Consider the following 15,448-nt stretch of genomic DNA (forward strand, 5'->3'; position numbering starts at 1 on the left):
TTGGGCTCAGCCACCAACTCTTCGATCTCGGCATTTTTCCGAGATTTTTTTAAAATAATATATTTAGATTGATTGTATTAACTAATTTAAGAAATATATTAATTGAAGATTCACCCGTTGTGCTCCATTCATGCTACTGCCCTCTGCTTAGTCTTTCTCTAACAGGGTTATGGGCGAACAATATTCAGCACAAGCATGAAAAATGTCAACGGGCTCTGGCGATTTTTCTAGTGACGTGAATAATAACAGAGGTACTGGAATTATGAATAGTATGACGCTCTTCGATAAACTGGACGGCTGCTCGAACTATTAAACATGGAAATTTCAGATGGAACTATACCTAATAGATACAGACTTATGGGAATACACGAGCCTTACTCCCGCGATTACCGATTTAGCAGGTACGAGAAAGGATCAAAAAGCAAAGGCTAAAATTTGCTTGATGATAAAGCCGCATTGCCTAGTACACGTCAAACACGCGAAGACAGCTAAAGAGGCATGGCAAGTGTTGAAAGATGCCTTCGAAGACAAAGGTTTGAATAACCGCTGTAAATTACTCTCGTTTATTTCTTAAAAATAAAAATGAAGTCTTCAAATACTTTCTAGAATTTAAAGCATTAGTTGAAACGCAAACCGGTCATAAGTTGAAAGCGTTTAGGACAGACAACGGAAAGGAGTACGTCAACAAGCAGATGGAAGATTTTCTCAAGCGGCATGGTATTAAGCACCAGCGCACGGTTGAATATACTCCAAGTCAGAACGGTGTCGCAGAGTGAGCGAATCGCACGATAATAGAATACGCACGAAATAGATTCAGATACAAAGCCCGACTGGTGGCAAGAGGCTTCAGTCAAAGGTGGGGCATTGATTATAATGAGACTTTTTCGCCTGTTGTACGTCACAGTTCATAGAGAATGCTAATGGCTTAAGCAAGCAAGATTGGACTGAACATAGATCAGACGGACGTTAAGACTGCTTTCTTGAATGGAAATCTGAGTGAAACTGTTTACATGAAGCAACCTGAAGACTTCGAAGTCAAAGAGAAGAGGGACTATGTATGTCAACTTAACCGTTCGCTTTACGGATTAAAGCAAGCACCTCGAGCGTGGAACAATAAGCTTGACAGTGAATTGAAGAAACTTCAATTGAAACGATCCAAAAATGAACCATACATTTACACAAGATTAAAAGGAAACAAGATCATCATTTTAGCAGGTTATGTGGATGATTTGTTGATTTTTTGGAATGATGAAGACGAGCTTTGTAAGGTCAAGAGTGACCTCATGTCCAAATTTGAAATGAAGGATCTTGGAAAAGCTGCATTAATTTTAGGAATGCAGATAACTCAAACAAAGGATGTCATCAAAGTTGATCAGGAGAGGTACATCGAGAAACTTCTCAAGACTTTTAGAATGGAGGACTGCAAGACAGCAGCAACTCCGGCAGCTGCTGGATGTCACTTAAAGAAGTCAGATCACAAGCCTGATGACAGGATCCCATATCAGAATCTTATAGGATCTCTGATGTATTTAGCAGTATGTACGAGGCCAGACATAACACATGCAGTCAATATTTTGAGCCAATTTAATACTTGCTATACAGAAGAAAACTGGGTAGCAGCAAAGCGTGTGCTCCGCTACTTAAAAGGAACGAAATCTCGTGGGATAGTGTACTCCAAAAGATGCAGTGCTGACAGATTCATCCAAGGATATTCAGATGCAAGTCACGGAGGTGATGAAGATAGAAAATCATGGACTGGCTACACCTTTATAGCTCAAGGAGCAGCTGTCTGCTGGCAAAGCATCAAGCAGAGGACAATAGCACTCGCCGTGAAGTTGTGCGAGTGTGGAGTCTACGTCAACGTCGCGGTATGTTCGCTCCGCGAAGTCGCGCCGCGATTCACGCGCATAGTCTGGAGGGGGCTTAAGATACATTTTAAAAGTACTTAATGACATATTATATTGTTTTAATACTATTAAGTTATTTTTCTGTAGACTTTATTGATAACAATTTTGCCACAATAAATTACGGTACCACTGGTACCAGTACCACTTCTGAACTTATCCCATCCCTACGCATACTTGAGCACCCGATTCGCGTCTCGAACAAAATGGCCAATATTAGGCTTGTATAGGCGGTTTTCTGTGTTCATTCCTAACCTTTTAACAAAAATATTGTAATTCGTTGAAAACCAGGTGTAAAGAAAAGTCGAAACTTTGCTCAAAAACAACGCTTTCATCATGTCGGCTGAAAGAGACTCTAATCTTCAAAAATAGAACCAAACTATGCTTTTAAATATCTCGATCTCGCAATACAAATGGCTATTGCCAATCATTTTGGATTTATAGTCTGTTTGTCATTTAAGTCAGAAAAATGCGGCAAATTTAAAAAATGTACGTGCGTTTGGTTATCGCCACATAGAAAATTTAAAATTGCGCCTTTTTTACTGACGAACTTGTTTGACCAGTACCCCTAGTGTAACTTTGATCGACATCATAACGTGACGAACGCGTTTGCGTTAAGTCTCATTTTGTATAGGATTTTGAGATTCCAAAACGTCCCGCTTGGCGCGCTCTTTCGAAATCCAATACAAAATGAGACTAAACGCAAACGCGTACGTCACGTTTGGAAATCGAATTTATTTACACTAGGGGTACTGATACATTCATAATTCGCTATCCGCGTAGATCGCAGGGATACAACTCACAAGTGCATATTTAAGCATTAATTTGAACACAAATATTAGGATCGGTAAAATAACGCCAACGCCGAGTTTTAACGCAACGCTTTTTAAGCTCTCCTGCGAATGGGGCCTAATCTCCTAGTGAGTATTATATTCTTTGGGCCTAATGAAGTAGATCGCGATTTCATTTCGATTTATCATTAAATTAATTTCACAACTTTTGTCTTATTTTAATTATACTTCCAACGCACCATACAACAGTATTGATAAATTACAACAGGCTGTGGAACCTTCAATAACAGTTGTTTGTCGATCGTGTATTCGATCTCACTGTTAGGCCGCCTTTACTCTTGTAAGTTTTGCTTACGTAAGTCACTTACGTAAGCGACTTACGATCATTTTTTAAGTGTAAACACTTTAATTTTTTACTACTTTCGTAAATTGGGAAATTACAAGTCTAAACACTTTCGTGTTTGTTTACGGAAGCGACTCACAGCTTATCGAACTAAATTGATAAGTTGAGAACTTATCAATTTAGTTACACCAAAACAATGTCCTCTAAACAAACAAAACGTGGTCACTAGACGAGGTAGAAATTTTAATAAACGCTTTTGCACTTGGCAGAGTTCAACGAGGGGAGGGAGGGTTGTTAGGATCGGCAAAGCGCATGTAACTCCTTTGGAGTTTCAGGCCTACATAGGTTACAGAGACTGCTTACCATCAGGCGGGCCGTTTGCTTGTTTGCCTCCGACGTAGTATAATAAAAAAACGTCGCATACTGTGGGAGTACAAAAATAAAGAATACAAAATCTCAGGTGGTGAAATTGCCTGTCGAAAATGTGTACCGTTTTTTTTAATGATTGGTGCAACTTTTTCCAAATTTATATTCAAAACCTGTGGCATTCATTCTTATAAAATTGATTTTCAAACGCACCTCGTGCCATTCTTTTTTCTAGCCAAGGATTTACCCAGCATTTTCTTTCAGCATTCTTTTGCTTTCGCCTTTTTCGCGTCCGTCCGTCTGCCACCAGGCTGTATCTCATGAACCGTGATAGCTAGACAGTTGAAATTTTCACAGATGGTGTATTGCTGTTGCCGCTATAACAAAAATAACTAAAAGCAGAATAAAATAAATATTTAAGGGGGCTCCCATATAACAAACATAATTTTTTTGCCGTTTTTATAAATAATGGTACGGAACTTTTCGTGCGCGAGTCCGACTCGCACTTGCCCGGTTTTTGTTGTATAAAATTAAAGCCCGACCAGAAATATATGATTATTGTTAAGAGGGCGCTCTTATTCTCATATATAGGGTGACAGTTCGGTTTAGTATGAAAAATTTAGTCAGGCTTTATATATGCAGCAGCCGCTTGTACGTGGCGACTATGAGTAGACATTTTTATTATTGATTTAGTAAGAATATGTAAATGGGCGTATAATAATTTATGCAAGTTTAAACTCACAAAGTTTACGTAAGCATTATTTACTGTAAGTAAGTAACATAAATATTACGAATGTAACTTACAGGTGTATAAGCGGCCTTATATTAGTTAAAAAAAAATTACTAGTTCTCTTTGGTATGACGTCAGTCATCTGCCTGCAGTTTGACAGCTCATGAAATTGTTGTGAATTGTGATTTCTGAGTCATTCCTCTTTCTTGGGAAAGCTAAAAATTTGTATATTAGTGTTTAAATCATTTTACAATTTAAAACAATTTCGTTGCAGGGCAGAAAATCTGTCAATTAGTTCGTAAAAGGAAATAGCTATATATTTTTATAAATGGGTAACGAAATGTCTTCATCTGCAATGGAAAGTATCCTTTTCAAATGTTTTTGAGTTTTATTGGAGTTTCAATCTTTATTATAATGTTGATATTATATATATTAAATTATCAAACAGGGCACTATTTAGGACTAGATGACATATCTCGTTCTTAATATCCCATTACGCATAATAGCACTAATTCAAGGTTGTGAAGGAGTCTGCTGGAGTATCAGATTAAAATCACGGACCACAGGCACAATGTTTATTTTACGAATTCTTTTTAGATAATTGACAATAACAATAAACATTTTATAGTTACATAGGCATGTCAAGTTCTTCGAGGATTTGAATTTCAATCAGCGGTGAGAGTCCAGTGGCCAGTACTCACAAAGGTGAGTTAATAGAATGTAGATTCTGATGGACTAGTACAATCATATGTTTCTAAAATAGTTTTACTTTTTATATATTATCCAGAATCAGATGCAATGAACTAGTTGTTTTATAACGAGATTACTACATAATGGTTTCAATCTTGCATTTTTTTGCCTTTGTGTTTGAAAAGAACCCTGACCGGAAGCTGTCAGTCATCTTTTTGAATTATTTTCGTAAACATTATTCTGCTCTGTGGCATGACTAAGGTTTCACAATTTTAGACCATAATTAAGGATCTAAAGCAGCAGTTCCTATTCTAGGGATAATTACCCCCGTGGGGGTAAAACAGGTATTTCATGGGGGTAATTTTTTTTTTTTTTTTTTTTATTATAGCCTTTTTGTCATGGCACCCAAATGCTCTTTATATGTTTCTTCACTGATGTGTTGTTAAATGTTTGGGTGCCCGCTTGCCAGGCGCCATAGGCCTCCTCCAGCCTTCTCCATTCGTTCCTGTCTCTAGCAGCCCTGCTCCATGTGGCACTAGCAACAGGCCTGATGTCGTCCTATCATGTCGTCATCCCATTGTTTGAACTGCCTTCCTCTTTTCCTTTTACAGCCTCTTGGGTACCACTGGAGCACATTTTAACTCCATTTGTCCATGCCTCTACTGGTATGACCTGACCACTTCCATTTCTGCCTTCAAATTTTTGTTACAATGTCGTGCATCTTGGTTCTGCTTCTTATCACCTGGTTCCTTATCCGATCAGCTTTTCTTATTCCTAGCATGCTTCGTTCCATGGAAACTTGGCAGATACGTAACTTGTACAGTTGGCGTTTGGTGAGGACCCAGGTTTGGCTTCCGTACATAAGTATTGGTAAAACACATGTATTGAGTACCTTGCTCTTTGCACTAATGTGAAGATTTTGGTCCTTCATTACTTCTTTCATGGTCCAGTACCTGTTCCATCCATTCCCAATCCTTCGTTCGATTTCTCTGTTAGTGATATCTTTGGTTGAAATTACTTGTCCTAGATATGTATATTCGTCAACAAATTCAAGCTTGTTTTGTCCTATGCAGATTTTTTCCTATGGGCCATTTGTGAAAACTTTGGTCTTATCTAGATTCATCCGGAGACCCATTTTCTTCATTTTCACGAGGGTAATAAGTTTAATTAAAGATAACAAAGATTAGACCTATAAGAAAGACACAGAAAGAAAGAGATGATTATTGGGAGGAGTCTACTTAGTCTTAGGAGACTAGTTAGTCTTAGGGGTGACAGGACTCAAAAGGTTAGGAACCACTGATCTAAAGTTACTTTTATTGTTGTGATTCTATTACAGCCTTGAGTAATCGGCCAAGAGCATGTCGGGCCATGCTCAGTGTAGGGTTCCGTAGTTACCATTCTGTCAGAATAAGCTAAACAGGGGATAATAGTAAGTATCATGTACATTATACTTGTGTCATGTCGTGTCGACTACGGCACCCTAAAAATGACAGAGTATTCTTTGAAATTGCTGTTAGTTATTTCTAATTCCACCACCACTGAAGAAATAGATACATTTTTTAATGACTAAAATGTCTATGTAAGTACAATACCAGGTTTGAAGATTTCTTTATTTCATAGCTGTAATGAATGAATGAATTTAATTTATCCCAGAAAATGATTTCCATATACATTTATACATCATACAATTACATTACATAATAAAATAAAATACAATTAAATAGCATCATAAAATTTACCTATTATTTTATATTAAATTAAAATTCATTATTATTTTGTATTAGTCATTTCATTGGTTTTATACACTTAGCTTTGTTTATTTACTGGTGACTTAAGTTAATTGTCACATTGAGCTGAAATAGTTTTACAACTATAGTTGGCTCATGTAGTAATGTTAAAATAAAGTAATTTAGTATATAAGAAAATTGCTGTGCCATAACAGTGTATCATGTACTGACTATACCTAGTTGGTTACTAAATTCTGTTACTCGATTTGCAACCTCTTTATTTCCGTTAAAACAAATGCTACCGAATAAATAAAAAATGACAATGTGGTGGATTTGTGAGCTATAATTATATACCACACATAACGCTTATGTCGTCGTATTTATAATGAATTGGGGCCTAAAAGAGAATCGTATCGCAGTAATTGCGTTGCACAAATGTGGGCACCCGCCAAACATTTTGAAGTTGCTTGAAAACCTAAAAATCAACAAACAATTTGTTTATCGCATAATTAATGGACGATTAAAGACTATGAGGCTAGAGAGAAGTCGCGTGAAAATACTATTTACTATTTACAGATGAAATTTTTTTTGCCATTATGTTTTAACCGACAGAATGACAGAGTATGCAAAAAACAGTCAAGAGGAGATTGCGGCTGTTCCGAGAGTGCAACGAGGCCTTCATCCCTCTTTTATGTGATGATTTCTTTCTGTGAAAAAGGTGTGAAAACTGGGGCCAAAGTTTACCAGGAAACCGTTCTCGAACCAATAGTGAAGCCCTTAAGCCACACCATATTTCAAAACCAGCCATGGGTCTTTCAACAGGACTCAGCTTCTGCACATAAGGCAAAAACAACTCAAGCCTGGTTTCTAAGGAACAAAATTGACTTTATTGCCCACGAAGACTGGCCGTCCTCCAGCCTGGATTATGCCATATGGCAGGTTATTGAGGAGAAAGCCTGTGCTAAACCCCACACAAATCTTGACTCCCTCAAGCGGGACGGAATTAGACATGACAATCGTGCGTGCCGCTATCGATGACTGGCCTCGTCGTTTGAGGGCCTGTGTCAAGGCCAGAGGAGGCCATTTTGAATGATATTGTCATATGTAATTCCTGATTTTGTGTACTTCATTTTAATATATAGTTTATTCAACTTTCATTCGTATATTTTATGTAGATAAAGATTATTGCAGTAACATAATTTAGTAACCAACTAGGTAGTTTATATACGGGTTACCCTCATGTGGCAGAACAATATTGGTCAGAAACACACTTGGCATAACATGTTTCGCAGAAACACTTTCGGTCGAATGGTAATTTTGCATAAAGGTGTAGTTGGCATTATTAATACCACGCATACGACACATTTTGCAGCACATTGTTTCGTAGAACATTACTTTGGCCGACTTTGGTTTAGTATCATTTTAGGTACCATAATAATCCTATAGCATACTATTACAATTGCATAATTATTTTCTGCTAAGTAGGCATAATAGGATTGTTAGGTATCTTGCGTCCCCACAACACACCTGACTCGCTATCAAAAAGGAAATACAGTCCCAGAGTCACCGTTAGGTACGACGACGTTAGGTATATTGCGTCCCCAACACACCCGACTCGCTATCAAAAAAGAAATACAGCCCCAGAGTCACCGTTAGGTACGACGACGAGCGAAGCGAGGAGGAGTGTTAGGTATCTTGCGCCCTCAACACACCCGAGTCGCTTTTAAAAAATAAATACAGTCCCAGAGTCACCGTTAGGTACGACGACGAGCGAAGCGAGGAGGAGTGTTATTAGGTATCTTGCGTTCCCAACACACCCGACTCGCTATCAAAAAGAAATAGGAAGAATTAAAAATAAAACAATAATAATAATAATAATAATGCCTGTTGCGACCGGTTCATTGGTGTCTATTGTTGCGCCCGTGAACGGGTTCCAGCAGGCGTTCTACATGACATTAAAGCTCTCCAAGAGGCCTCTACGTGTTGGATCTATATCCCCATGCAAGCCTATCAAAAGACCGGGATTTATAGGCCCGTGAAATCCAAGGAGATACAATAATAATAATAATGGATTTATGATAAATAAGGAATAACAATTGTAATCTTTTTATTTTAATTTCAAATTAGCACCTAGCGCCTTCAATAAACCAATTTAGGCGGCATGACAACTTTATGCCGTCTAAATATTATGCAAAAAAGTATCTGCGAAAGTACTATTCGTTTAGAAGACAGTTATGCTCATAAACATTATGGCAATATAAGATTCGATATGATACAAATCTGCGAATTGATTTATGCCAAAGCATACTCTGCGTAAGGTGTTTCTGCCAAACGTTAATTCTGCCAAGTATCATGATGCGAAACAAATATATGTCAAAAAAGTTTCTACAAGACAACAGTGAACCTTTATATACCATTTGTATACAATGAACATGACTGCAATAAATAAATTGAATTGAATTGATGATATTGTAATGTGATGTACAAGTGCATGGCGAATTTATCAATGAGTTAATCATAATTTCTCCATGCAATTTTGCAGCTCACAGTATCTAGTTGTAATTCTTTAATGAACAAATGTAACCTCATAGAGAGTGCATAAGAAAGGTCTTTAGGTGGTGTTGATAGACATTCAAAGGATAGGAGGTCCAGTAGGCACCTAAGTATAAAAAATAGTTTTGACAGTAAATGGTATTTAAAAAAATGTGTAATTTAGAAGCCAAATTGATGACACTACTGTTAAATTAATTAAGGGAAACTATTATTAATTAATTGTCAATTACAACTCCTTAACTCACACCTCCAGAACATCTGTTTAATCTGAAATTTGCAGTGAAAGAGCTTGAGAGAAACTCAAAAAATGTGAAAAGAAGAAAAGTTAGAAAAAGAAAAAGCTAAAAAGGCAATCCAGAAGGGAAATATGGAAGGTGCTCGGATACATGCGGAAAATGCAATACGGCAGAAAAACCAAGCATTAAACTACCTCAGAATGTCAGCAAGAGTCGATGCTGTGTCAAGCAGAGTGCAGACAGCACTTACTACAAGAAAGGTTGGTATTTTAATTGATCCCTATAATCACTGGCTACCTTATAAAGTGTTATTTCGGTACACGGCAGGGAAAATTGATAACTCGAGATATAATATGTGTATAATAATCTACCATCAGGAATAACAGACGCACCTAGTTTGTTAATCTTCAAAAATAAACTGAAAACTTGGCTTGTTGAGCGGTCGTTCTATAATATAGAAGAATTTCTGACTGCGAAATGTTGATGAAAATAATAACAATAATACCTACGCAAGTACCTAATGTATTTTAATTAATATGTTGTAATTTCAATTCCTTTTTTTTATGTTATTTGTACTAGTTATGTAAGTTGACATGTAATCACCTATTACCAATAAATAATGAGTATGAGTATGAGTATGAGTATAAGATTAAGAAATTTGAACCTAAAAAATAACATAAGGTTCAAATTCCTTCAATCTTACTCACCAAAAACGTCTACTAGGTAACGGACCTGAGTTACAGAATGTTGTATAGAAAACAACTTTCGATTCAAGAAAAAAAATGTTTTATATATGAAATTAATTCCAAATTAACACAATGGCATTAGAAAAGGAAGTATATTCAGCCTCAATTTTGTAATACTTATGTGGATATTGTCTCCAGAGTCATATGAGCAGTTTGATGAGAAAGTTTTTTCCATAATTCGGTATACGCTTAATAGTATGGAATGAAAACAGTAATGTTACATGTTAGAGATAGAAGTGAAATGAAATAGTATTTGTTTTTAATATTAATCTACTTTTTTTATGACATATTTTTAAAATCGTTAAACTGTTACAAATGAAGGGAACAACATTGTCAGCCAGGAGAAAAAACGTTAGACTCAAGACACGCAACTCTACTTACCTTGCATAATTTGTATTAAAATATAAATTTTAGAAATATCGGCATATTTAGGTACCAGATCATCGGCTGCCCTTTTTAAATATCCATTAACCGGCCCTTTGTTATGCCCAGACTCGAAAGATAGACTAGGATGAACAGTAGAGCTTAAATAGCTTTTGTTGCTGGCGATACTGACTAAAAGGACCGTCACCGAAGAAGTAAATGGTGGTTTTATCGAATATATAAGTTTTACGGTGGTTTAATTTTAATTGTATATCAGTTTAAAAGAGTCCTTTGGGGGTCACAATTTTTTTGACTCAGTGGACCGTAAACCAAGTGACATTAATTACAACCGTAAACCGTCCGTTACGGTTTACGGTTAAATTTATGCAATGTCAAGTGTCAAGTGGTATTATCTTTCGGCCAACACTGGCAGGCGTTATCATTCGATACGCAGATGCCGCTCCTACTGGTTAAGCCGTTGATATTCTGTCACACTCGCATTTATTAGATTATTTTATCTTGTGACTCAGCCGCCACGTGTTTTACTCACCCGGCAGGGACAGACTAAAAAAATAATTTACTTAAATAATTAACGACGTGTTCGATAAATATAATTTAAAATAAGGAGACAAATGTTTTTAATAACAAAGATAAATAAAAAAATCGGCCAAGTGCGAGCCGGACTACTAGATCTCGTTCAAACCAATTTTCGGTGGAAGTTTGCATGGTAATGTATATCATATATTTTTTTTAGATATTTCATTCTGTTATTTTAAAAGTTACGGGGGGGGGGTGGGGGACACATTTTACCACTCTGGAAGTGTCTCTCGCGCAAACTATTCAGTTTAGAAAAAAAATGATATTAGAAACCTCAATATCATTTTTAAAGACCTATCCATAGATACCCCACACGTATGGGTTTGATGAAAAAAGATTTTTACAGTACATATGGGGCTACTTTATAGCACTAGTGCGAGAAGTAGCATATTACGTTACTGTGTCGAACATTTAAAGGGCCATATGTACTGTAAAACGTTGTACGATACATGTGCGAATAGGTAATTCGCAACTCGTGTCGATTTAAAACACTCCCTTCGGTCGTGTTTTAATTTATCGCCACTCGTTTCGAATTTCCTATTTTTCGCACTTGTATCGTAATGTACTATTTGAGTTTCAGTTCTAAGTATGGGGGACCCATAGAATACATCTACTTACCAAGTTTGAACAGTATAGCTCTTATAGTTTCGGAAAAAAATGGCGGTGACATAATAGGACAGACAGACGGACACGGCGAATCTATAAGGGTTCCGTTTTTTGCCATTTGGCTACGGAACCCTAAAAATGATTACTATTTTTCAAATATAAGGTTCATCAATGCTGCGCTAAGTGCCTAGGTGGGGCAGCTGGACATAAGAAAACGCATACAGTGACACAAATGCATCAACAATTATTACAAAACCTTCATAATCTATGACTCTGGAACTTAGTGTCAAAAAAACCTATATATATTAGTCACGTTTCAACTCACACTACTTTTATGCGCGATAATTATTTTCACACAAAGATTTGGGATTTGCCATAGTAAAAGTTTTACAACGTAGGTGACATATCGCTTGTCCTTATTTGTAATAAGGGCCTCCTTTGCTAGTTATTTGGAGGGTTGGCAGTAATGCAAAGATATACCTTACTGTTCAATTGCTCCATTAACCCATTCATTGCCGAAGACGCGAATTCGCGTCCTATGTATGTGTAATCGTAATGCCGAGGACGCGATTTCGCGTCCTCGAGTTATTTGTTTTTTTTTTGCTAGAAAACAACTGTACTTAAATGCTGATACCAAAATGTTACTTTATTTATGAAGGATAATATTATACTGTTGCTGGTTTTTGGATTCAGTGCATCTGTAATTTTCATAATTCTTATCTCGGATGCCGAAGACGCGAATTCGCGTCCCATGTTATGTGTAATCGTTATGCCGAGGACGCGATTTCGCGTCCTCGAGTTGTGTTTTTTTTTGCTAGAAAACAACTGTACTTAAATGCTGATACCAAAATGTTACTTTATTTATGAAGGATAATATTATACTGTTGCTGGTTTTTGGATTCAGTGCATCTGTAATTTTCATAATTCTTATCTCGGATGCCGAAGACGCGAATTCGCGTCCCATGTTATGTGTAATCGTTATGCCGAGGACGCGATTTCGCGTTCTCGAGTTGTGTTTTTTTTTGCTAGAAAACAACTGTACTTAAATGCTGATACCAAAATGTTACTTTATTTATGAAGGATAATATTATACTGTTGCTGGTTTTTAGATTCAGTGCATTTGTAATTTTGTAGTGTATGTTATAATTATAACGTAATAATACTTATAATGTATGCACGTATTATAAATAAATAACTATACATAAAGAAAAGGTTTCCAACCAGTGATGTTTTTTAATATTGATACTAATTTGCAAAAACATGATATTAGTCTAATTACTAATAATATATACCTATATCTATCTATTATCAATAACTGAACTGCGAAATATTTCATAAAACAATATCAAAATACTTACCATTTTTGTCCATTATCTAAACACTTGCTTTTAACACTTTCTTTAACTTTTATAAGCTTACTAAAAACCATTAAAAACTCATATACGTCTGAAGTATACGGCCGTCACGTCTATACTGAATATGTTTTCGACAAAAACTGTTTTTAGGCGCAAAAATTTCACTTACGATGCCGAAAACGCGAAATTGCGTCCTTGACAACGTAATGCCGCGGACGCGAATTCGCGCCCTTGAAATAGGTTAACCTAATGCCGCGGACGCGAACTCGCGTCCATGAAATGTTAACGTAATGCCGCGGACGCGAATTCGCGTCGTCGCGTGGAAGGCGGCGGCACTGCGTGATGAGTAAAAATATGAGGCGTCGGCAATGAATGGGTTAAAAAATAGTGTACAAAAGGCTCAAAAGCAGCTAGAATCTGATCTAGAGCCCTTTTCCTACACACTACTTACAAATTATGTTGTATTTATCTCAAAAAAGCATAAAAAGCCAATAATAAATTCTTCAAGATTCAAGTCACTCCGTGAGCTGTAAAAGACCCAAACCACGATTGCTACGCTATTATTAAAGATATCCAAAAACTGACTCGACAACAAAAATTCTATGTAAGTTATAGAAAATGCTCAAAAAATTTCACAAGCATACCTAGGCTAAGAATTGAAACCTGTAGAGACCATTTTTAGGGTTCCGTAGCCAATGGCAAAAAACGGAACCCTTATAGATTCGTCATGTCCGTCTGTCTGTCCGATTATGTCACAGCCACTTTTTTATCCAAGCTGTAACAACAATCTTCGCTCACGCTCGCTCCGTCAATAAATCATTATGATTAAATTTACAGGTCACAAATTCTATGGCAGGCGTAGTAAAAGCCATGGATGCAGCCATGAAATCTATGAATCTTGAGAAAATCTCTACACTCATGGATAAGTTCGAGAGTCAGTTTGAAGATCTGGACGTCCAGTCGTCGTACATGGAGAATGCTATGTCACAAACCACTACAACAACGGTGCCGCAGGGTGATGTGGACAATCTGTTGCAGCAGGTGGCTGATGAAGCTGGGTACGTATTGATTAAGCACACGGCATACTTATTAAGCATACGGTATTCTATTAGGCACACGGTAATAGGTATGTAATAATTAATAAATACCGCCATTTACAAATGATAAGGCACGCATTGTTTGGAGGTAAAACTTTCGATTACTGTTTTGTGGCTCCGGCCTACAACTGCGAACATCTTCGATTGCTCGTCTATTTTTCTCTCCATTGCTTAAATAATATGGAAGCTAATTTATTCTGAAATAAGTGATTTTATTTATTTATTAATTAAGCAAGAGTTTTAGAAGCAAATAACGTTTACATTTTCAGTCTGGAACTAAACATGGAACTGCCGTCTGGTATCCCGAGCACGTCGGTGGGCACAGCCACAGTCGTGTCACAGGAGCAGGACGACCTCACGCAACGACTGGCCAGGTTGCGGCAAGCGGAGTAACATCTGAGATTCTGAACCATTAGAGTATCGTGACCGCGTTATATCCGACGAAGCATTCGTCCCTCTATCTATCACTTACATTGTTGGTAATAAGAGATGAATGCTTTATATATGCAGGATTCTTACTTTCTATTTGACCAACTATGCGTGGTGCATATCTTTCCGTAGTATAGAAAATGAACCGCAGAACGTCTGCCACGTTATGGCCTAAATCGGAATTAATAACTTAATACTGTCTCTTTAGACTTTTAAAACGGGGCTCCTTTCCTGAGGGCCAACCGCAAAACACGAAATTTCGTTATCTGCCTCGATCACTTGCATATTTGAGCGATAGATTTTAAATTGCATTTTTCGCGGTACGGCCTCTGTCCCTACATTTACACGCACGCTTCCCAGGAAAAAATAAATTTCCTGCATTAGATTTGAACGCGTTTGTGGTAGCTGGTCTGGTGTCTCTGATTATTATAAGGCCGTACTGGGTACTAGTTATGTATAAAGCGAGTATAAGTGGCAATACAATCGCTTTGGCGTTGCGTGTGTATTGCGATTGTTTTGATGCTGTATAAGATAATGACTTGAAAATTTATATTGAATACATACTTACCTGAATTTCAAATCTATAGGTACTTACATACTTGTTTTTTTAGTGTTATTAATTTTGAATGTTAATCGACACGAAATTAGTTACTTTTTGCGCAACAAAACAATAATGTACAGAGTCGTCAATTATTATTTTTAATTTAATTGTATTAAATAAAATTTGCTTTAAATAAAACTTATCTGTAAAGTTTTAAGTTACAAAAAATGCTATTTCACTATACTATCTGAAAAATCTAGTTTAGTTTTTTATGAAGCTTGTAAAGGTAAGTTTAATGAAGAATTATCGTTTATTCGTTTTGTAAAATAGCTTTTATAATATTATTATACTGTGATGAGGTTACTAAATGACTT

At 36.7% G+C, this 15,448-nt stretch overlaps 1 protein-coding gene across 1 annotated transcript; it reads left to right on the forward strand.

Moving 5' to 3' along the window:
- The first annotated feature begins 4,271 nt into the window (after nucleotides 1-4,271).
- LOC133519793 (charged multivesicular body protein 1b) lies at nucleotides 4,272-15,442 on the forward strand. Its single transcript, XM_061853898.1, is given in 5 exon segments — nucleotides 4,272-4,496; nucleotides 9,358-9,415; nucleotides 9,417-9,600; nucleotides 13,845-14,065; nucleotides 14,374-15,442. Coding segments are annotated over 5 exon segments (621 nt in total). The 5' UTR covers nucleotides 4,272-4,462; the 3' UTR covers nucleotides 14,498-15,442.
- The last annotated feature ends 6 nt before the right edge of the window (nucleotides 15,443-15,448 follow it).

This window comes from Cydia pomonella, chromosome 7 (assembly GCF_033807575.1).
Source record: "Cydia pomonella isolate Wapato2018A chromosome 7, ilCydPomo1, whole genome shotgun sequence".
NCBI classification, from domain to species: Eukaryota; Metazoa; Arthropoda; class Insecta; order Lepidoptera; family Tortricidae; genus Cydia; species Cydia pomonella.